Source organism: Gossypium raimondii, chromosome 1, assembly GCF_025698545.1.
Source record: "Gossypium raimondii isolate GPD5lz chromosome 1, ASM2569854v1, whole genome shotgun sequence".
Taxonomy (NCBI): domain Eukaryota; kingdom Viridiplantae; phylum Streptophyta; class Magnoliopsida; order Malvales; family Malvaceae; genus Gossypium; species Gossypium raimondii.
The window spans coordinates 22,421,757-22,442,842 of record NC_068565.1 but is presented as its reverse complement, the minus strand read 5'-3'; the positions used below and the strand labels follow the sequence as shown (position 1 = coordinate 22,442,842).

Sequence of the window (21,086 nt, the reverse complement as noted above, 5' to 3'; positions counted from 1 at the left end):
AGTAATAATTTGACACCTAGTGTCTCATCGACTCAAAGTCGAAGAAATCTCTGAACTCTTCCAATCCTATGGCATGCCATCTATATCCAACTCAGCTCGATACAGTTAATAGGGTTTAATTTCACATTTCAGATATAATAAATATCCAATATTGATTTTTCATATAATCACATAATTACACTTATTCATTTCAATTCAAAAATCAATCCATTCAATATATATATCTACTAATGCAATTCATTCAATCAATTATCAAAGTATCAATTACTCACCTCAACATTTACCATATACATTAAATAAAAATTACAACAATTAATAACTAGCTTTGGATTATAGCAATACAGACCAGAAATTTTGAGCTATTCCTCGTTGACTTTATCTTTTCCCTTTTTATTCGAAGGTTCCGGTATGACGTTAGCTACGGAATTAAAACAATTAAAAATCATCAATACAACACAATTCAATTTCATATTGAATATTTCAATTTTTACTCAAATATTGCCAAATTTCAAATTTAGCCCCTAAACCGAGACTAACTTTTATTTTTCACATTTAATTCTTTATTTTCATGTAAATTTCACTTTTGACTAAATTCAACTCCCTATTTTCACATAAATTCCTAAATTTTAATTTTTTCATAATTTAGTCCCTATTACACAAAATTTACTATTTGTTCTACAATTTATTCCTTTTTCATTTCCAATTTAAAATCTATCAATTTAGGCCCTTATACTAAAATTATTCAACATTAACAAAATCTAAAAATCAATAATTTCTAAAATTTTGACATGGGTCGGGTAGTATTTAATACGGGATTCCAAAATATAAAATTACAAGAAAAATGGACTAAATTAACTAACCAATTGAGCTTGAAACTTTAAAATCCCTAACTTTTCCCTTTCTCATTTTCTTTCCTTTGTCTTTCTTTTTTTGTCCTTTCTGCTTCGTTTCTATCTTGTTTCTTTTACTATTTTTTTCTTTTATTTCTTTGTTTTATATTATAATATAATATATAATATATATACTTAAACATTCAGTTTTAATATTATATAATATTATAATATATATTTTACTTTAAATTTTATAATAATATACTTATGCCGCCTCATTTATGAGCAATGGCATAATTCCTTCTTTAGTCCTTTTAGTTTTTTTTTAATCTATAATTGAACTTTCACCCTTTATACAATTTAGTCCTTTCACCTAATTACTCTTAATTCATACAAATTCACCTAACCAAAACCTAATTAACCACACAACTAACTTCATAAATATTTCTAATAAATATTTACGAGTCTAATTTATGGAAACAGAGTCTCGAAATACATTTTTTGACACCCGTGACTATCGGGTCGTTACATTAGAGATTTCTCAACAATCGTTACGGTAGTTTTTATTTTTAAAATAAATTTTCGCACTTTTAATTTTCTTTCGTTCTTTTAGATGATTTTGGTATTATAAGTAGAATTCATTGTAGTTCGTTCTTCATCAAGAGTAATTAACTAAATCATTCAATAGAGATTTCTGCTTTCATTCCACTGTAATCTACACAATCAGAATTTCGTCGATCAAGCATTGAACATTTCTAAACCCTCAATTTTTAATTGTTTAAATGAATTGTGAATTGAATGGGTATTATAGAATTACGATGGGCCAGAACTAAAATTGTCTCGGAAATTGATTAATTGACTTGGGAGCAATCAATCTAGGGTTTAGGGTTTAAGCTAAATAATAAGACTAAATTGAATAAAAATCAAAACCTAGAATTGACAACTTTAGGTGAAAATCTAGATAAGGGAGATCGAAAGGAGACCTTATTAGAAAGAAATTCAATTGCCTCATTAAGTTTCAATTCAATCGAAAGACAAATTAGACTAAATTGTAAATTGGTGGAATTATAGTCCGACAGGTATTAGTTAGACCAATTAAGAGATTGTTTATCTTGTTTGATAGACCAATAAAGATTAACCAATTCTCGATTGTTTGTCTTGTTTGATTGGTTTGCAACTTTTGACATTATTGTAATTAGGTCGTTTTTTTGCTTAGTACTCCATTATTACTTTATTACTTGTTGTAATATAGTTGATAGATAAGTAGTATTTTAGACTTCTTTATTGCATGTTTTTCGCTGCTCAATTCGATTTTAGCTCATACATCATTTGGGTTCGATCCTTGGAGTACTCTGAAGGTATTCCATTGCATATATTTAGAAATATTACAATTTGACATGTATACTTGCAGTACACTGCATTTTCGTACCTATTAGTAAAATTTATCTTCCTCGGTGCACGCACACCAAGGAGCAATCATTGATGAACATGGTGATCAAAGACTTATCATTGTTGATTGCATAAACTCTTGATGGATTGTACCAACTCAATAGAAGAGGCACCTTCTCCATGTTTACTAGCTAGGTTGACCTTGCCATCACATTTAACCTTTACCAATTTACAATTGATCATGTTCATTTCACCTATGCAAGGTCGCTACTAATGTGCACCTTGACCCGAATGAAAGCTACCGGAATGTTATTCACCCAAGCTCTGCCTTAGACAATAATAGTAGTTAAGTTAATTCTACCACCTCCAAAATCTACCAAATTCCTTGCATTTTAAATTCTTCAAACGATAACTTCCAACAAGGCACTCCAATTTAATTATCGAAAAAAGACACCCATAACATTAGCCATTTTGTCATCTACCCAACCAATTAAGGACATAGAAAAAAATCTAAGCCAAGTAACCCATAGTGCTAGTTGCTTCCACACCTTCAAAGCAATTGTGCAGTCCTATAAGCAATACAACACCGTTTTCTCATGACTTTCGCATATGGGACATATGGTATCAGCAATCATTCCTATACATAATCTCTCCATATTAGTGAGTAGTCTCCCTTTTCACACTAACCACAAATATTGTTTAATACGCTACAGTCCTTTAGACCACCAGATCAACTTCCAATTACGCTCATTTAGAACCCATATATTTTAACAAGATGTTGGTATGTTCTTGAAACAGAACACTATACCCTCGAAGCTCACCATATCACTAACCAGAGCATTCTCGTTAATACCATCCAATGCATGGGCAATAGTTGCACAAAAAACCTAGTTTTACCACCAAAACATTTGACCAAAATTGCGTTAAATGATCGTTCTCTAACACCTAAAAAGGTTTTGCTTGAACCTCATCCCAAACTTTCATAAAAAATTTTCATACAAATGAGCATGATATGTTACTAATGCTAATGGGACACCCATCCCACACTTTATATTTATCTCGCAAGACTTGCACCTAGAAAACCTCCCTATTCAACATGAGATTGAAGCTCAACTTAATTAAAAAGAAAGAATTATGCTATCTCAGATGATGAATACCCAAGCCACCATACTTAGGGGGTTGGCAGTAATCAGCCCAGTTAACTAAGGTAGTTAACTAAGGTAGTCTTCCTTTCACCATTAGAAGCTCCCCAAATAAAATTCTTTGTCAACTTCTCAATCTCCTTACATATCTGAACTAATAGGAGAGAAGTCTGCATGAAATAATTAGGTATCACAAGGAGCATCGACTTTGCTAGCGTCGCTTCACTCGCCATTGAAAGCAACTTAGCATCCACTCATTAAACTTCCTCCTGAATTTATCAAGAATAAACTAAAAAGTGGAGTTAGTGACTTGTTTGTGAAATAACAAGATTCTCAAATAACTATCTAAATCATCAACCTCTTTAAAACCTAGTCGATGAACAATAGAATTAGCCACTTGCGTAGATGCATTAAGGGAGAAAAATATTTGGGTCTTTAAAACCTAATGAGACTGAAAGAACTATGCATGAAACCCATTAGGTATTGTTGTAAATGAACCGTGCTTGAACGAACAAACCTTTGTTCTTTGTTCATGTTCGTTTGTTTATTTTTAAGCTTGTTTGTATTCGGTTCGTGTTCATTAAGAATTTCAAAATTTTTGTTCGTGTTAGTTTATTTAAAATTATGTGTGTTCATATTCGTTTATTTAATATTCACGGACATGTTCATGTTGTCAAAAACATGTTCATGAACATTTATAATTCAACATGTTCTCGAACAATGTTCATGAATAATAAACAAATATACAAACAATAATAAACATATATAAAATAGTCAAATATAAATATTAATAATTATATTATAAATAAAAAATATACAAACCAAAATTATTTTATTAATATATACTAATGGAACAATAAAAGAGCTTTAAACGAACATAAATGAGCTTGTGAATGAACATAAATGAACTGAACAAGCTTTCTTTGTGTTTAATTTGTTTAATAAACAAGCCTCAAAGTCTTGTTCATGTTCATTTATTTACCTTAATAAACGAACAAAAATCGAACTGTTCATCAAACGCTTTATTCATTTACAACCCTATCGTGAGGGCTAGGTGCTTTCAACCTTTCCATCTCAAATAACCTGCTTGATTTCATCATTCTGCACCTCCTTACATAAAAAGTTCAAAACAACCCCATCGACTTAGGAAACTATCCTTGTGATATAAACTTCCCTTGTACCATTCCTTTTAATGATATATAAATAAAAAAAAGAACTTGATCGTTGTAGCTTTCAAAATGTCATCATTAGAACAACACACCCCATCCTCGAGTTGAAGAATCTCAATACGGTTCTTCTTTCTACGGGCCATTGTTAAAAAAATCATGTGCACTTATCATATAGACAATTTACATTTGACGTGTTAAAAGAAAACCAACGCTACAAGTTTTTGTAGGACTTTTTATCTTTTTTTTCATACAATAAATACAAGAGATGATTGTTAAAACTGAATTGTATTAGCTTATTGAACCGGAAATCAATGGTCCAATCAGTTCAATCATTACCATAAAACTAGAGGAAGATTGAATCAACATAAAATTAATTGAACTAATAAAAATCGCTTGAATTGAGAAAAATTAGTTTTAAAAAAATGTTTGGACCATATTTAATTTAGTTTTATAATTTATAAAATGAATTTTATTATTTATTTGCAATTATTAATTTTCCATTATTCATATATTTTTTTATAATTTTATAATGGTTGAACTAACAATTCAACCAGTTGAATCGAACTAATAGTCTAATCAATTTGATCGCTAATTCAATTTTTATAATATTAAATACAAAATTTTCATATAGTAAATGCATGTGTTATTAAACATGTTTCATGTCAAACCTGAATTAAAAATTAAGCCATAAATTATAATTTAGGAATGGCATGTACTTTGATAAAATTTAAAATTAATCTTTGTACTTTAAAATTTAAAAGTTCAATCATCTTACTTTTTCAATTTAAAAATCCTAGTCCAATCATTATCATTGTTGGTAGTTTTGTAAAAATTTGACAACTTAACATATTTACTTTTGTCAATCATATGCCATTTCACATAAGAGCAACCTAATCAACATGTCAAATTGAAAAATATTTGGACTTAATTTTAATTTTTAAATATAGAGATTAAATCTTAAAATTTTTTAAAGTATAGGGACTGAAATTTATCCATTGGGAATATGTGTGTAAATTAAGGATAAAATAATAATCATAATTGGGCAGTAAAAGAAAAATGAAATTGAAATGGACACGTGGCTAATGCTAATGGACCAATCATCCCCCCAGCAGCACGGTAGTAGAGATAGACAAACCATATCACAAATAGATTTGTTGCTGTGTGTGGCCATCCAGTTTGGCCGGAACTAGGGTCAAAAATAAGAGAGAGTTTGTATAAAAATATAGATATGAAAAATAGATTTGTAAAGTCTATTTTTTAAACAGGTTGGATCTTAGGTAAATTTTTTGTCCTGGGCCCGGCCCAAATTTGAAAAAAAAAATGTTGCTATTTTTTAACTGTTTTACCCTTTTTTTATTTTTGCTATAATTTTATTATTATATTATTGTATTTTATTGTCATTATTTGAATATTATATAACTCTTGTTTTATCATTAATTTTGTTATTATTGTAGAGGTATTTGTTTGCTAAGTCTGTTTGATTGAAGGAATTGATTTTCCGGAAAATTATTTCTAACTTTTCCAGCGTTTGATTGGCGGAAAACATTTTCCATTTGGAAAATGAACTCCAAAATAAGGGAAAATGGTTTACATTTTAGGGAAAATGTCTTACCCTTTCAATTTCCGTAAGACATTTTCCGTGCTCTCCTCTCTATCGCCTCCTTCATTCCTTCCTTCATTTCCGGTAGAAAATTGCTTCTGTTTATCGATTTTCCTATAACTTGTTTTTTTAATTATTCAATACTTGTTTTTTTAACACAATTACAAATAATTTATTTGATATTAATTTTTTTCAATTTATAACGATTAATATTGTAGCTTAATAATTGAGTATTATTATAAATAAATCATTGCAATATATGTAAAAATAATTTAAAATATAAAATTTATTAATATATAACAATATATGTAAAAAAATTTTGAAAAATATTTCAGAAATCATCAAACAGTAGAAAATATTTTACATGATTCAATCAAACACCGAAAATATTTTCCAATAAATCATTTTACTGAAAAGTAAAACATTTTCCCGAAATCATTTTACGGAAAATATTTACTGGCAATCAAACAGACCTTAATATTATTGTCATTTAAGTATTTTTTTAATTTGTTGAGAAACATTTATTTTAATATTTTTAGTGTATTTAACGTATTATATTTTTTAAATTTATTTTTATATAAAAAATTAATACAGGCGAGTCGGGCTCGGGTTTTAAAATTTTTATTTGGGCCGAGCTTGGGCAAAATTTTAAACCCATTTTTCAGGTAAGGTAAAGTCGGGTTTGAACCTAAAAAACAGACCTAATTTTTTTACTTGGCTTAACTCAAACTCAGTCCGGTTCATGGACAACTCTAATCACAAATCAAATCACCAAATATGTCCTTTTGGGGCCTAAATTTTTCTCTTTTTTATTTTTGATCCATTCATTTCGCTTAAGCCAACTAATTAGACCCTTTTGCATATTTAACCATATTTGTAATCAACTCTTCACACCTCACAATTTTATATTTTATACTTGGAAGAGTATCTCAACCCAAATCCCAAAATAGATTGAAGGTGATCATGTGTGGGGTCGGGATAGATTGAAGTTTAATTTTTAAAAAAATTCAAACTCAAAGTCAAAACTTAAATCACTTGAAAAGCAAGTTCTACTATTTAAAAATAAAAAAATAATTTTATTTAAATTTAATTATAAGATATATAAATATTAATATAAAATTATTCTTATATATTTATCAATTATAAATAGTAAAATAGGTGGAGCCGACTAGACTGATTATATTTAAATTTGTAATTTTATTTAATAATATATATACCAAAATGCACATCATAATATTTGCATAAATAATTTCGTTAAGTATATAATCATTTAAAGTTATTTATTATAATAAATGATAATGATTTAATTATTCTTTATAGTTAAATCATTTCTTTACAACAATTGGAAGTATTATTTTAAGCGAATGACATAATAAAATTGAAAGGAATGTATTAGGGCTAAATTTCAATTTTGAACATAATAAAAGGATAAGATTATAATTTAACAAAAATCAAAATGATGAGTTTAAGCAAGCCAAAGTACTGAAATCCAAAATTAGCTGTTTTTGCTGGGTATGAATTATGCAAAATATGCTCCGAGTTTGTATATTTTTGGATACAAAGTGGCTCCCATCAATATATCATATCAAGTTTCCTCAATTTAATTTAATTTGATGTCCCATTCTTTCCTTTTTCTGAAAAAAGAAAATCGTTTCCCATATTATAATTAGACATAAGTAGCATGAAATAATATTTTTACAAAATAGTTCATAAAAACTTAATCATTAAATAATACTCTAACATAAGCATTTCTTTTGTTGTAAATTATGATTAATTAGACGCTCAAAACGATAGTTTCATTAAAATAAGTAATGTTATTTTTATTATAATTATTTGACATTATAATAATATATGACATAAACATAAAATAAAAATAACGTGTCTGTCTAATCTTAATTTGCAACTTTATGTAAAATGTATTATATTAAAATTTAAATTTAAATTATTAAATAAAGTATGTATTTCAATGAATTCTTAATTGATGAAGTATAATTCGTGGTTTTAATAGAGCTTATAATGGCAAATAGATTTGGGTCTCGTGATTATGAGGCTTTGATACAAAGTGAAAATGCATGAATATTTCTATGTTTATATAATTTAACTGAAATATAAGTTGTTAATTGTTAAGAAATAATAATAAATTGATAAAAATTTTGAAAATATATTTGTTGCATATGATTTTCCATAACAATGAGCGCCTGAGTTTGGGAGTAAAGTTAAGAAGAAAAAGGAAAGAGTAAAGTTGAAGAAAGCAAAGTGTACAAGGTTCCAAAATTGTTGGCTTGCCTGATAAAGAGGTAATCTGCAAGAAACAGACAAACAGACGAGTTGGACATCAACGGTTCTGTCTGTATGCGGCACACATCCACCACCCTATTTATTGCGTTACAACTTCATTCTTTTTCCATCTCGCACCCAAATCTTAAGTATTTATTTAGGGATTAATTTTTTAAAGTTGTTTGTGTAATAAAAAAATATTATTAATGTAATATCTTTAAATTATTCCATACATCGTCTTAGGAAACTAAAAATCTCTACAAACGAGTTGAGAGTGTGACAAATATATTATAAAATGTAGTATAAAAAATAAATATATAAATAATGCAACACTAGTTTAATTTAATTAATAAATTAAAAAAAATACAAAAGAATTATCACTTTGAGATTTTAAAAATGAAGGAAAATTTTCAACAAGAAAATGTACAAGTGTTGGGACACGTGTAATACAAAGGATGGGCGTGATGGGTGGTAGCTAGTTCCACCCTACATCTCCCGTCGTTTATTAATAAAAACTCCAAGCCAACTAATTATAATTGGATTTTGTGGGTCTATTTGTAAAATTTTAACAAAACGAAGGGTGTTTCGGTAACTTCACTCTCCCCCTCCTTTAATTGCACCTTATAAGTACTGCACTGGTACTGAAAGCTGTTACAGTTCAAAAGGCAAAAACTTTTTTAGTTTTTTCAAAGTAAGTACATTTTATATTTTGGCTCTTTCTGGTTTTGTTCCTCAGAGAAAAAAATAGTGTACGGATAATGAAAAATCTCGGAGTTTTCTTATCAAAGAAGTTGATTCATTTGCCAAAAAATAGTTAAATTTGAAATCATTTTATTATCTTTTTACGTTATTATACGGAGTTGATAGTTACCAGTTCATACGGGCAACCCTTCTTAACCATACAGTTCACTCATTTTTTAACAGTTTATTATTTTAAGTTTTGATTTTGGTTAATCTTATGTAGATACAGTTGTTTCCTAAATGGAGAAATCCAGTAATTCAACAACTTTAGGTCGAACAAAATCGGATCAGCTGTTGGAGACGCTGGCGGCGGTTTTCAAATCGCCGACGTCGCAGAGTGATCTAGCGCCGGGGACGTCGGATAGCGGTGGAACTTTGTCACGGAAATCGAGCAGGCGGTTGGTAGTGGGGGCATCGCCGGCGCGGAGCAGTGGCGGCGGTAGTAGAAACGCACACATTAGGAAGGCGAGGAGCGCTCAGATGAAGTTGGACTTGGAAGAACTGAGCAGTGGGGCGGCGCTCAGCCGTGCTTCTAGCGCTAGCTTGGGCTTTTCTTTCTCTTTCACTGGCTTCACCGTTCCGCCGGATGAGATCGCCGATTCAAAACTCTTCAGCGATGACGATATACGTAAGTTCTTTTATTATCTCCACCTTTACATGCAAAATGTTAATTAACTAATTTAATTTAATTTAATTTCCTTCTTTTTATTAAACTGTATACAATATACATGCAATAATGCTTTCATTTCATGAAGCAAATTGTTTTATTTTTGGCCACAAAAAGCATAAAAAATAGTATTAAAAAAATAGAAGTATTACTGGCCAAAGAGTTATGATTGGTTTTTATTGCCTTGAAAATAGTCAGGCCAAATAAAGGTCACCACTCACCACCTTTTTATGCAATTAGTCACTTCAAATTCTGGTGACAGTTGTAAAAAGACTTAAAAATCCTAATTTCTTTAATTTTTCTAAATTGCCTCTTGAAAATACAAAGAGAAGAAATTGAACTGTCCAAATCCTACTTAGCCCTACAAATTGTGATTATTAGGATAAATTTAGATATTAATCATTAAATCACCCACCAAATCATGTTATCACCTAGATTATATTTAAGTTTTTATCAAGTTAATGCTACATATCAATAGTAAAGTTATCATCTATCTATTTATCTGTGTTATCTATTAATTGGTTTTAACTCAATCGTAAAATTATCAAAAGTTTTTATATTTATAAGGTAATAAATATTATTTTATAGATTAATTATATCTTTTCATAAAATATTTGCCTAGGATGAAATTTGAACAATAAAATTATAATTTTTAATATTAATTTTACTATTTTAATTAAAGTTATATTTAATTATTATATAAATTTTTGTATATAGTTTTCATCTAAATTATGAGTCTGTCATAATATAGATTTGTTAAAATGGATAATAACCTTTGATTGCAGCTGAAGATATTGAAGCTGGAATCTGCAGGCCAAAATTTCAAGCAGAGCCTACATTGCCAATTTATTTGAAGGTAACAGTTTTTTTAACATGCAGGGTTTACTAGGATCCCCTTCCCAACAGCATATTCAATCTGTGTTTGTTAATGGTGCATGGACAGGCTACTGTAGCAGAATTACTTTAATACTTGGATTCAGGTTTGAGTGTTGGATACGGGTATGTATCCGACACGGGTATGTTTAATTTTTCTTTAAATTTTCTATATAGAAAAACGTTAAAACGTCATATGTTCATGTTCAGATATGCATCCACAAAACATAGCTAGCGCGGTCAAGTTCAATGGCATTTATATTTCATCCCCGTTTGTTTCAAGGAAAATGATTTACGGAAGATATTTTTTACACTTTTCTCTGTTTGTTTTATAGAAAAAGATTTGGTCAATGAAAAATAATTTACAGGTCAACGAAGAAAATGTCATTTTTTTTGTAAAATAATTTGCTCTTTTGAAAATCATAAGTCAATTTCTGAAAAATAGCACTTCTCTTTTATAAAAATTAACTTAAATCAATCTTAATATTATTATATTGATAATAATTTTATTTATATTTTTATAACATTTAAATTTATTAAAATATTAATATAAAGTATTATAATTTTCAATATTATTAAATATGCATATTTAATTATTTATATTTAATCATATAATAAAATTTTAATATAATTTATTATTTTAATAAATAATTTAATATATCAATTTTATTTTAATAATAAATTTTAAAATAATAATTTTAAATAATATTCTTCAAATATTATTGAAAATATTCAATATTAATGTTTTAATAAAAATATTTATTAATAATAAATATTTTGTAGTAGAAAGGTTAAAATATTTCATAAATTCATGTACTTTTCACAAATTTAGAATTTAGTCTTTGTGCTTTTATTTTCTAGAATTTAATCCTTCTATTTTTCAGATTCGAAAATTAAGTTCAATTGTTAATATCATTAAATTTTTTTGTCCATTTTGTTGATATTGCATTGTTAAATAAAAAAATACTCACTTAGTGGTCATGCAACTAAGAAAAGATGTTCTAATGAGCTTGAATTTAACAAAATATTTTTAATATATGTAAAAATACTGTAAAATATAAATTTATAGATATAAAATAAACTCAATTAAACAATAAAAATATAAGAAAATTTCAAATGTATATTTGTTTTTATTAAAAATAGTTTTTATGAAATTTTAAAAATCTATCAATCAATAAAAAATATTTTACACAAATTCTTTCGAACACCAAAAAATTAACTTTTTAGAAAAATAAATCATTTTCGTTAAAATAAATGAAACTTAAATTTAAAGAATTAGCCACTCTATTTTAATATGACATTATCTTATCCTTTTATTGTTGTAATTACGAAAATTATTTGATAGGTAAGATTAATTACTAGAAGACGAAATAATAACCCATAATATTATATGAATATTGCAAAGTAGAGTGAATGAAGGGGTTTTTTTTGATTGATGTGAAACCTGTGCAGTTCAGAGAAGTGAGTTACAAGGTGGTAATAAAAGGAATGACGAGCAGTGAAGAGAGGGATATATTGAATGGAATATCAGGTGATGTGAGCCCTGGTGAAGTTGTAGCACTTATGGGACCTTCTGGAAGTGGGAAGACCACACTTCTTAATATACTCGGCGGCCGTTTAACTCATTCCGCCGTCGCCGGTTCCGTTACCTATAATGACCAGCCTTACTCCAAGTTTCTTAAAAGCAGGTAATCTTGCTTTGAAATTTTCAACTTCCGTCTTGATGCTACCTGACACGTGTACCACTAAGGAATTTATTAGTTTAGTAATTTTAAGAATTTTCTTTTGCAGTCTGCTTAGGGCTATTAGTTTCCTTATTGTAGGGACCAAGTTATTTATTAACAATGTCTTGAGTACACTAATGGTAGTGTAAGTACTTACAACACCAGTTTGTCAAGCAAGTCACCCTTTTATATATATATATTGAAACTGATGTTGCAATAAAGTGCAAATCGCAACATCAAAATCATATCATTAATATAAAAAGAAGTCAATTTAAAATTTTTTATTAAAATTTCAAAATAAAAATAAAACATAATAGATTTATATAATTAATAAAAATCTGAAATTTTAAATTTAGGATTTTTCTTTGCATTATTTTTCTTTTCTCTTTTATTATGACTTGAAATTGAAGATGTGGTTTTGATATGGTGTTTTATATATGTATCACGCTTTTATTAACAGTTTATTGCCACGTTAGTTTTTTCTTAATAGAAAAATGTTGGGTTGAGTTCAAGGGATAGTGGATTTACATTAAATATAAATTTTATTATGTATTAACTTATAATTTTATAATTTTAGAAGAATTAAATAAAAGTTATTGCATTTTGAGGAGGGTCAAAGCATAATTTTTCTTATGTTAATTTATAATTTGAGGTCCTAGATGACTTGTTTGATGATACCTAATTTATATATTAAAACCTTAGTCAGACATGAGTATTCAAATGGAGTGTTGGTATGGTAATATAGAGATTGTAGGTTGAAAGTGCGTTTAATCACGTGATAAAGATTTAAAGTTTAGAAATTGTATAAAAAACTATAGTTGAATACATTAATTTAAAAAAAAAATCATCCAAAAAAAACGATTCGAATATGGAATAATATTAGTGGTATGTGAATACGGCAGGATCGGATTCGTGACACAAGATGATGTGTTGTTTCCTCACCTTACCGTGAAAGAAACATTGACATATGCAGCTCTCCTTCGACTGCCCTTGACCTTAACCAAACAACAGAAGGAAAAGCGAGCCTTAGATGTCATTTACGAGCTTGGCTTGGACAGGTACCCTACTTTCTCTCACAACAATATTGCTTTTCAATCTCAAACTATGTCCTCTAAAGCAATGGTGATTCATACACAGATGCCAAGACACAATGATCGGCGGCTCGTTCGTCCGTGGCGTGTCGGGCGGGGAGAGGAAAAGAGTTTGTATTGGCAATGAGATCATAATCAACCCTTCTCTTCTCTTCCTCGATGAACCAACATCTGGTTTGGATTCCACAACAGCTTTAAGGACTGTTCAAACATTACAAGACATAGCTGAGGTTAGTTAAAGGGCTTACTACAAGTAATTGACAAACCGGACATGTTATTTTGTAATTTGTTTTTCCACTCATTTTGCAGACTGGGAAGACTGTGTTAACAACAATCCACCAGCCATCAAGTAGACTCTTCCACAAATTTGATAAGTTGATTGTTTTAGGGAAAGGCAGTTTACTCTACTTCGGCAAAGCTTCCGAAGCCACCGATTATTTCTCGTCTATTGGATGTTCCCCTCTCATTGCCATGAATCCAGCTGAGTTTTTGCTTGACCTTGCTAATGGCAACTTAAATGATATCTCCGTCCCACCGGAGCTCGAAGACAGAGTTCAAATGGAGAATTCCGAAACTGAAACACGAAATGGAAAGCCACCACCGCAAGTCGTTCATGAGGTACTTCAACTAAACTTCCTTTTCCACAGCCAATTTCGACACAAATCATAAACTTAACATGCCAGCCTAATGATACTTCCATTTTGAATGTAGTATCTAGTGGAAGCCTACGAGTTGAGGTTTTCGGAAAACGAGAACAAACTTATGGATCCTCTTCATTTAGACGAAGAACCAAAGCTCAAAGTATTGTCTTCGAAGCGACAATGGGGAGCGAGCTGGTGGCAACAATACTGCATATTGTTCATCAGAGGGATCAAAGAACGAAGGCATGATTATTTCAGTTGGTTGAGGATCACACAAGTTCTTTCCACAGCCATAATCTTGGGATTACTGTGGTGGCAATCAGATAGTAAAACCAGTCGAGGCCGTCAAGATCAGGTATATATATATATTCATCATTTGTTTCACTATTAACATACTGATACAAGCTCTAAATCTTGTTTAACCATGGAACCTTGCAGGCAGGGTTGTTGTTTTTCATCGCAGTTTTCTGGGGTTTCTTCCCTGTTTTCACAGCAATCTTCACATTTCCTCAAGAAAGAGCAATGCTGAGTAAAGAAAGAGCGGCTGATATGTATAGATTGAGTGCTTACTTTTTAGCTCGAACTACAAGTGACCTTCCACTTGATCTTATATTACCAGTGCTTTTCATTTTAGTGGTCTATTTCATGGCTGGTCTCAGACTGAGTGCCAGCCCGTTTTTCCTCAGTATGCTTACGGTTTTTCTCTGCATCGTGGCGGCTCAGGTTTGCCCCCCATTTCCAACTAAAACCATAAATGTGAAGAGCTAGTGTAAAATCAACGACGGAAGATGGCTTGTTTTTTGCAGGGTCTTGGATTAGCGATTGGAGCCACTCTAATGGACTTAAAGAGAGCTACCACTTTGGCTTCGGTTACTGTCATGACCTTTATGCTGGCGGGTGGCTTTTTTGTTGAGGTAAGCTAACAAATCTTATGAATAATAAATTGGGTCAAGGTGGGGACCAGCAGTAATAAAGTACTGATGCATGAATATACATTTGAAAATTGCAGAAAGTTCCGGTGTTCATATCCTGGATCAGGTATTTGTCATTTAACTATCATACTTATAAGCTACTTCTAAAGGTACAATACCAAGACATGGTGCCGCCATTAAAAGGGATTCAAACAGACAATGGGTCGAGGGAAGTTGGGGCTTTGGTAGCCATGATTTTTGGCTACCGTCTCTTGGCCTACTTGTCTTTGCGGAGGATGAAACTCCATTCTTGAGCTTAATGCCTCAAATCCAATTCTGATTTTGGTTCCTCTAATGTGCTAAAATTTGAGATTTAATTGTTGTATTTTAATTTGGTAATTTGATCTCCTTCCTTACTTTTATAATGTTCTTGGTCAGTTCAAAATGCTGACCTCTAAATTTTTCTTTAAAGATACCTTTATAAATTCTTTTATAAAAAGAAAATCTGCTTAACATTTTAATTTGACCAACCAAATTCTGCTTAATATTACAAAGGTAAGAGGACCACAAGCTGCTAAATCAAAATTTCAAATTCTAGCATAATACGGGAGCAAAACTATAATTTAACCATATAACTTTCAAGGACCAAATCATCTTTGGAATTTGTTAATTAGTGTATTGATTCTCTCTCTCTCTTTATAATCAAGCTTATAACAACAAAATATACACTTAAAAGGCGGCATTCAACAAGTTGGGGAATTGAAATCTTAACATCCGCACCTTGGGTAATTACAGCCAAATCTTTAAGAGAGATATTACCTTAAGCCAATGTCCTTAACCAACCGAGTAATCCAAGAAGAGCAGCGTCCAATATTGGAGACTTCTTCTCAAGCCCTTAAAAGAAATATAAATAAATAAAAGCAACATGTCAACCCGAATGACCAAAAAACCACAGCCAAAGCCCTCGGCATGAAATAATATCTTAAAAGTCCTCCAATTATAAGTATCCTTTTGTCAGACCAAGTTCGATATTTACCTAATATTAAAAATTTCACTTCCTATTCAAATTCGCAATAAATGCTGATTCCATCCTAGTCTAGGGAAAAGACATCTTACCAATATCAGCAGCAACCCGATGAGCACACATTACGCCTGAAAAAGCAACTGCTATAACGCCTTGTCCCGGAAAGCAGCTATCACCGACACAATAAAGACCACTAATACCCTGCAAATCATTATCATAGGGACACCATCAAAACTAATAACTAATTCAAAAAAAAGCAAGTGCAGGTCACCATAGGACTCACCGTTGTATTAAACGGCATCCCTAATAAGCCCTTGGGAATTTGACGAGGCATCGGTCCATAAGTACCCATGTCACGAGCCAAGTACCGTCTGTGTGTCTTTGGGGTCCCTACCTACAGTCATATTCAAAACATTTCATAACCAGAGAATCAAAAGGTTAAAGACCGTATGGATGCAGCCTATACCTCCTTAAAAACAATTGATGATTTCAGTCCCGGGAATAGTTTCTTCTCCAACCTTCCGATGATTTCATCAGCAATTAGCTCCTTTTTCGCCTCATAGTCCTTCGGTGGAAGTCCCTAGTACAGTCAAATACTAATATTTATAACGATTCAATGAGACAAAAATATTATATAGAAAAAAATCCATAACTTAAACATAGATGGGGCCGGGATAATGGATGGGGAAGAGCTCAAAGTGGGAAAACTAATATATATGGCCTGAGCTTACTTCCCAATCTTCTAAAGGAGAAGTAGTAAATATGTGAAGAATATGACGCCCTTTTGGAGCCAATGATGAATCGAGAACGGTTGGAATGCTTAAGAAGATGCTCCCATATGGTTCCTCTAATCTCGTCCAGTCATTCTTGAAGTATAGAAGAACAAATATGCAATGAACTATTAGTTAACGGGTAAGAAAATCCGTACTCATCAATTGTGTGTCCAGGAGAGTTGATCCGAAAGAAGCCAATTAGAAAGGAAAATACCTCGAGCACAAAATGATGACAATCAGTATCAGGAGGCAGAACGTCAGCCTTAACACCCATGTGAATGGAAAGAAATGATGGAGCCTTAACATAAACTTTCTGAAAATTTTCTTCTTCTTTTGGAAGGTTTTCTGCTTTTAACAGCTTCCCTATGAGACAATGGATTACCAACAAGTCGGTCATTCAATAATCGAGCTGAAGAAATCAGTAAACGAAACATAACTAACTCTTTCCGAACACTGACCAAATGTATCCCATCGAGTAGCATTTGATATTATGGTTTGGGCAAAGAACTCCCTTCCATCCGAAATTTTCACTCCCACCTACAGAAGTCAATCCAAAATGCAGTTCCATAAGCAATAAATAAAATCTACAACATGTAGAACCATCAATCATGCAACTTTAGGCATCAGTTTACCAATGGTATTTCAAATCTAATAACAGACTTACAGCTTTCCCTTGGTCAATTATAATGTTAGTCACATTTGCCTTGTAAAGTATTTCACTACCCTGATCGATCAGGCCTTCGGCCAAAGACTTTGCTATTCCACCAACACCACCAACAGGGTAATTAATTCCACCGAAATGCCTGTCACATAGAACCTGGAACAATCTATGGATAAGAGACAAGATTATAAGACAGACAAGACAAAAGTTGCTGAAAGGTAATCATACAGCTTACCATGCCTGCATTGATCATTGGTGTTCGCAAAGCATTAACCGTACTCACTATGAAACACTGCAGAAATACTTTAATATTAGTAAAGAAACCGTTTCCACCTCTTCATTTAGGACTATTGAGATTAACATTGTCACACCTCAGCATCAATGAAAGACAACAAATCGGGATCCTTCACATACTTTCGAGCAATATCTCCAGCGTTTTGGGGCAAATAATAAGCTGTCGACATCGGAAGGATATCATATCTATTGCCATGCAACTATTTGAGTTATGTATAAAATTTCAAATCAAGTATTAAATATTCAGCAGTCATTACCAAGTGTCAAACATTCAAGAGGCTTCTGAAAGAACTGTCCGAAAAGGTAGATTGGTTCCTCGAGGGACTTCAATTGCAACGAATTCAAGGCATTGAAGATCTAACCACATATGCATACAAGTACTAAAAGTGAATAATAAACTAAAACATAACTATAGAAACTACAGTAAGTAGCAGTCACCTCAATTGAGACAAACCTTCCAACACTCGCCATAAAATTTAAGGATCCCTTCCTTCTCATGTGGAAATTTACTCATAAGTTCATTGATAAATTCACTGTATTCTCTATGTACTTGAACGGAAAGGTTATTCGGTAGATGGAAATGAACTGTAGTTGGATCAGGAATCACCTCCATCTCACGCCCGACCGCAGCCAATGCTTGAGTTATCAAATTCAGATTCCCCTGCCAATAATCGAACCACACATCAACCAAGAAAAACTCAACATTGAAGATTTACTAATAGCTTGGTATACTTCAGCTCTTGGATAAAATAATAACCATGGCAATTTTTTACTGCTAAGAAATATGCCAAAGAAAGGACCAAAAGACACCAAGTTTTCATAATTCTTCTATATCGCTGAGAATATTCAAAGACATACATCACATTGGTCTATTCGTTTTCAATCAAATCATCAATCTAAACTCAAAAGCCATCAAACAGTTCCATAATCCACTTAACACCTACTGGAACAAGGGGGAATTTGGATACTCCAAATACATGAAAAACTTAGAAAACAACTTGAACAAACACAAACCTGAATCTGAATCCAAGTAATGTAGATTAACAAAGACACTGCTAAAAACTAGTTACTGATTTCTTCACCACTAAGACATACGCCAAAGAAAAGGTCCAAAGACTCCAATATTTCATAATTGTTTAAAACATATATCACATTGCCCTATTCATATACAAAAGCCAGCAAACAATTCCACAATCCAAATGCATGAAAAACTTAAAACATACACAAATGAGTAACATAGGTTAAACAAAAAGAGTGATAAGAAAGAAACATACCTTATCACTGAATCCAAACATGACAGAAGATCCTACATCGAAAGTATATCCATCTCTCTGGTAATACCCAGAACTCCCTCCTGGAATCACATACTTCTCCAGTACCAAAACCTTGGCTCCTTTAACAGCCAATTGTGTAGCTGCAACAAGCCCTCCTATCCCTGACCCTATAACTATTGCATCATATTTACTCCCCGTATTGACTCCTTCCTTTCCCTCTATCTCCACCGCACTGTCTACACTCAACAGGGATTTCAATTTCATAGGAATGCATTTTCTCCTTTGACTGACCTGAAAGTTGCTGAATTTGACACCACTAATCTTGTTACCTTTCAATTGTGAGTTTTTCAATGGATTCCAGGACGAAAAATCCGACTTCCCTTCTGTAGGGAACAGAACGGTTTGATAACAACCTAAACTCATGTTTCTAGAACGAAATAAAGGGTTTAAAAAGGTAAAAAATGATGGAAGTTTACCACCTTTCCACCATTAGAATGAGCAAAAGGTTGAAAATTGAACTCTTGAAGGTATCAAAATACAGAGTTTTGGGATTTTGGGAAATGGGTATTGAGAATTTTGAACTCAGTGTTTCCCTGATTCATGAAATTTTCAGAAACTGCGAGTCGTAACTCTCTATTTAAAGGAAATAAAGGGTTTAAAAAGCACAAAAATGATGAATGTTTACCACCTTTTCCACCATTAAAATGACCAAAAGGTTGAGGATTGAGCTTTGGAAGGTATCAAAGTACTAAGTTTTGGGACTCTGAGAAATGGGTATTGAGATTTTCAACAGGGTTGGTCTCCGATTAACGAACTGATTAACGAAATTGTCAGAAAACTGTGAGTTGTGGTAAGTGAAGAGACGATGAATCCCAAGTCCGGTGTAGGAAAGGAACAATTTTTTTATGCAACTTATTTTCATGTTATTGCACACATATGTGGCTTCCACAAAACAGAGTGTGATGCCAAATTTTGATCCTTTTTGCTAACTTGTAGGAATCAGACAAAAGCCGGTTTTAGTTGTGTAATAACTAAAGGCTTTAATAGAAAAATGTCTCTAAACTGTACCTTGAATCCTAAGTTACATAAAAAAGAATGGAGTTTGTGGTTAAATGATTGATTGGATTTAAGTTTGAATACGTATAATTATTAAAATGTCTTAATGCATGTTTTATTATAACCATGATTTGTATTATATACCTATGATATACAATATGTTAAAATAGGAAAAATTGAATTGATAGGTAAGTTGGGCATATTTTGTTATCTTTACAATTGAATCTCGATTTTTATGTTATGCAATTGAAGTCCCTAAATACTATAAAATGACTTAAAAATTTGCATGATTAAGTCTTATTTGGATAATTTCATAATTTTACTCTCGATTTTACAAAAAATTTTTTTACTAAAAGTACGATTTAATCCTTGAACTTTGCTTTAAAAATTAAATGAATTTTACTTATCAATTCTAGAATTTTCTTTCAATTATTGCCCTTAGTAAACTATTTTATACTGTACATATGATTTAATTGTTGATTACTGAATGTTACTTATGTCGTATGTTAAATAAAAAATGAATATTAGGCTCGATGGTTTCCATGTATCTAAGTCATTTTATTAGAGTTTACTAAGGGTGAAATGAATTAAAATATTAATATTGAGACTTGATTATGAGTATTAATTGTTATATATAAACTAAAATGAAATGTGCTAAGAACTATACATTAAATAAGTTAATAAAAAAATTAAGTAAATATGTAAGCTAATAAAAAATATGTAATTTGAGCCCAAAATAAATATATACAATTAAGTGACTAAAATAAATAAGAAATAAGGTTCAAGCCTAATGGTTAACTGTTAGTTTCAACAACCTAAGATAAAAGCCACACTAAAATAAATATTGCCGGGGGTAAAAATTGAATAAAAAATAGACTTAGGCTTAATGGTAGGCACGTTAAAACTTTTCTTAGAGGTCTTAGGCTTAAGTCTCTCTTTCCTTTTTTTT

General features: G+C 31.1%; 2 protein-coding genes across 4 annotated transcripts; one reads left to right on the top strand and one right to left on the bottom strand.

Annotated features, from left to right (window-relative positions):
- The first annotated feature begins 9,020 nt into the window (after positions 1 to 9,020).
- LOC105785421 (ABC transporter G family member 22) lies at positions 9,021 to 15,480 on the top strand. Of its 3 annotated transcripts, XM_012611501.2 has the most exons (11): positions 9,021 to 9,098; positions 9,372 to 9,776; positions 10,601 to 10,671; positions 12,141 to 12,376; positions 13,315 to 13,470; positions 13,550 to 13,733; positions 13,813 to 14,121; positions 14,215 to 14,499; positions 14,583 to 14,867; positions 14,951 to 15,058; positions 15,154 to 15,480. In XM_012611501.2, the coding sequence occupies exons 2-11, from the start codon at positions 9,389 to 9,391 to the stop codon at positions 15,367 to 15,369; spliced, it is 2,238 nt and encodes a 745-aa protein (XP_012466955.1). In that variant the 5' UTR covers positions 9,021 to 9,098; positions 9,372 to 9,388; the 3' UTR covers positions 15,370 to 15,480. The 3 variants fall into 3 exon arrangements, with proteins under 3 accessions (XP_012466955.1, XP_052488883.1, XP_052488880.1); XM_052632923.1 differs by lacking the exons at positions 9,021 to 9,098; positions 10,601 to 10,671 and adding an exon at positions 10,695 to 10,814 and having other exon boundaries at positions 9,763 to 9,776; XM_052632920.1 differs by lacking the exons at positions 9,021 to 9,098; positions 9,372 to 9,776 and adding an exon at positions 10,759 to 10,814 and having other exon boundaries at positions 10,611 to 10,671.
- A 167-nt stretch (positions 15,481 to 15,647) lies between these two features.
- LOC105785422 (prolycopene isomerase, chloroplastic) lies at positions 15,648 to 20,055 on the bottom strand. The gene is made up of 13 exons (XM_012611503.2): positions 19,082 to 20,055; positions 18,262 to 18,468; positions 18,065 to 18,164; positions 17,885 to 17,967; positions 17,749 to 17,805; positions 17,517 to 17,669; positions 17,311 to 17,389; positions 17,067 to 17,215; positions 16,811 to 16,945; positions 16,546 to 16,659; positions 16,363 to 16,473; positions 16,172 to 16,280; positions 15,648 to 15,949 (listed from the first exon to the last, which is right to left on the bottom strand). The coding sequence occupies exons 1-13, from the start codon at positions 19,502 to 19,504 to the stop codon at positions 15,876 to 15,878; spliced, it is 1,794 nt and encodes a 597-aa protein (XP_012466957.1). The 5' UTR covers positions 19,505 to 20,055; the 3' UTR covers positions 15,648 to 15,875.
- Between the last annotated feature and the right edge of the window lie 1,031 nt (positions 20,056 to 21,086).

What these genes read in the sequence shown, in the direction of transcription:
- LOC105785421 (XM_012611501.2), top strand. Translation starts at nt 9,389, where the DNA reads ATGGAGAAATCCAGTAATTCAACAACTTTAGGTCGAACAAAATCGGAT. An exon ending in CTTCAGCGATGACGATATAC is followed by an intron (nt 9,777 to 10,600) that starts GTAAGTTCTTTT and finishes CTTTGATTGCAG; the next exon opens with CTGAAGATATTGAAGCTGGA. An exon ending in TCTGCATCGTGGCGGCTCAG is followed by an intron (nt 14,868 to 14,950) that starts GTTTGCCCCCCA and finishes TGTTTTTTGCAG; the next exon opens with GGTCTTGGATTAGCGATTGG.
- LOC105785422 (XM_012611503.2), bottom strand. Translation starts at nt 19,504, where the DNA reads ATGAGTTTAGGTTGTTATCAAACCGTTCTGTTCCCTACAGAAGGGAAG. An exon ending in TTTATGGCGAGTGTTGGAAG is followed by an intron (nt 18,165 to 18,261) that starts GTTTGTCTCAAT and finishes ATATGTGGTTAG; the next exon opens with ATCTTCAATGCCTTGAATTC. An exon ending in TGTCTTTCATTGATGCTGAG is followed by an intron (nt 17,806 to 17,884) that starts GTGTGACAATGT and finishes GTATTTCTGCAG; the next exon opens with TGTTTCATAGTGAGTACGGT.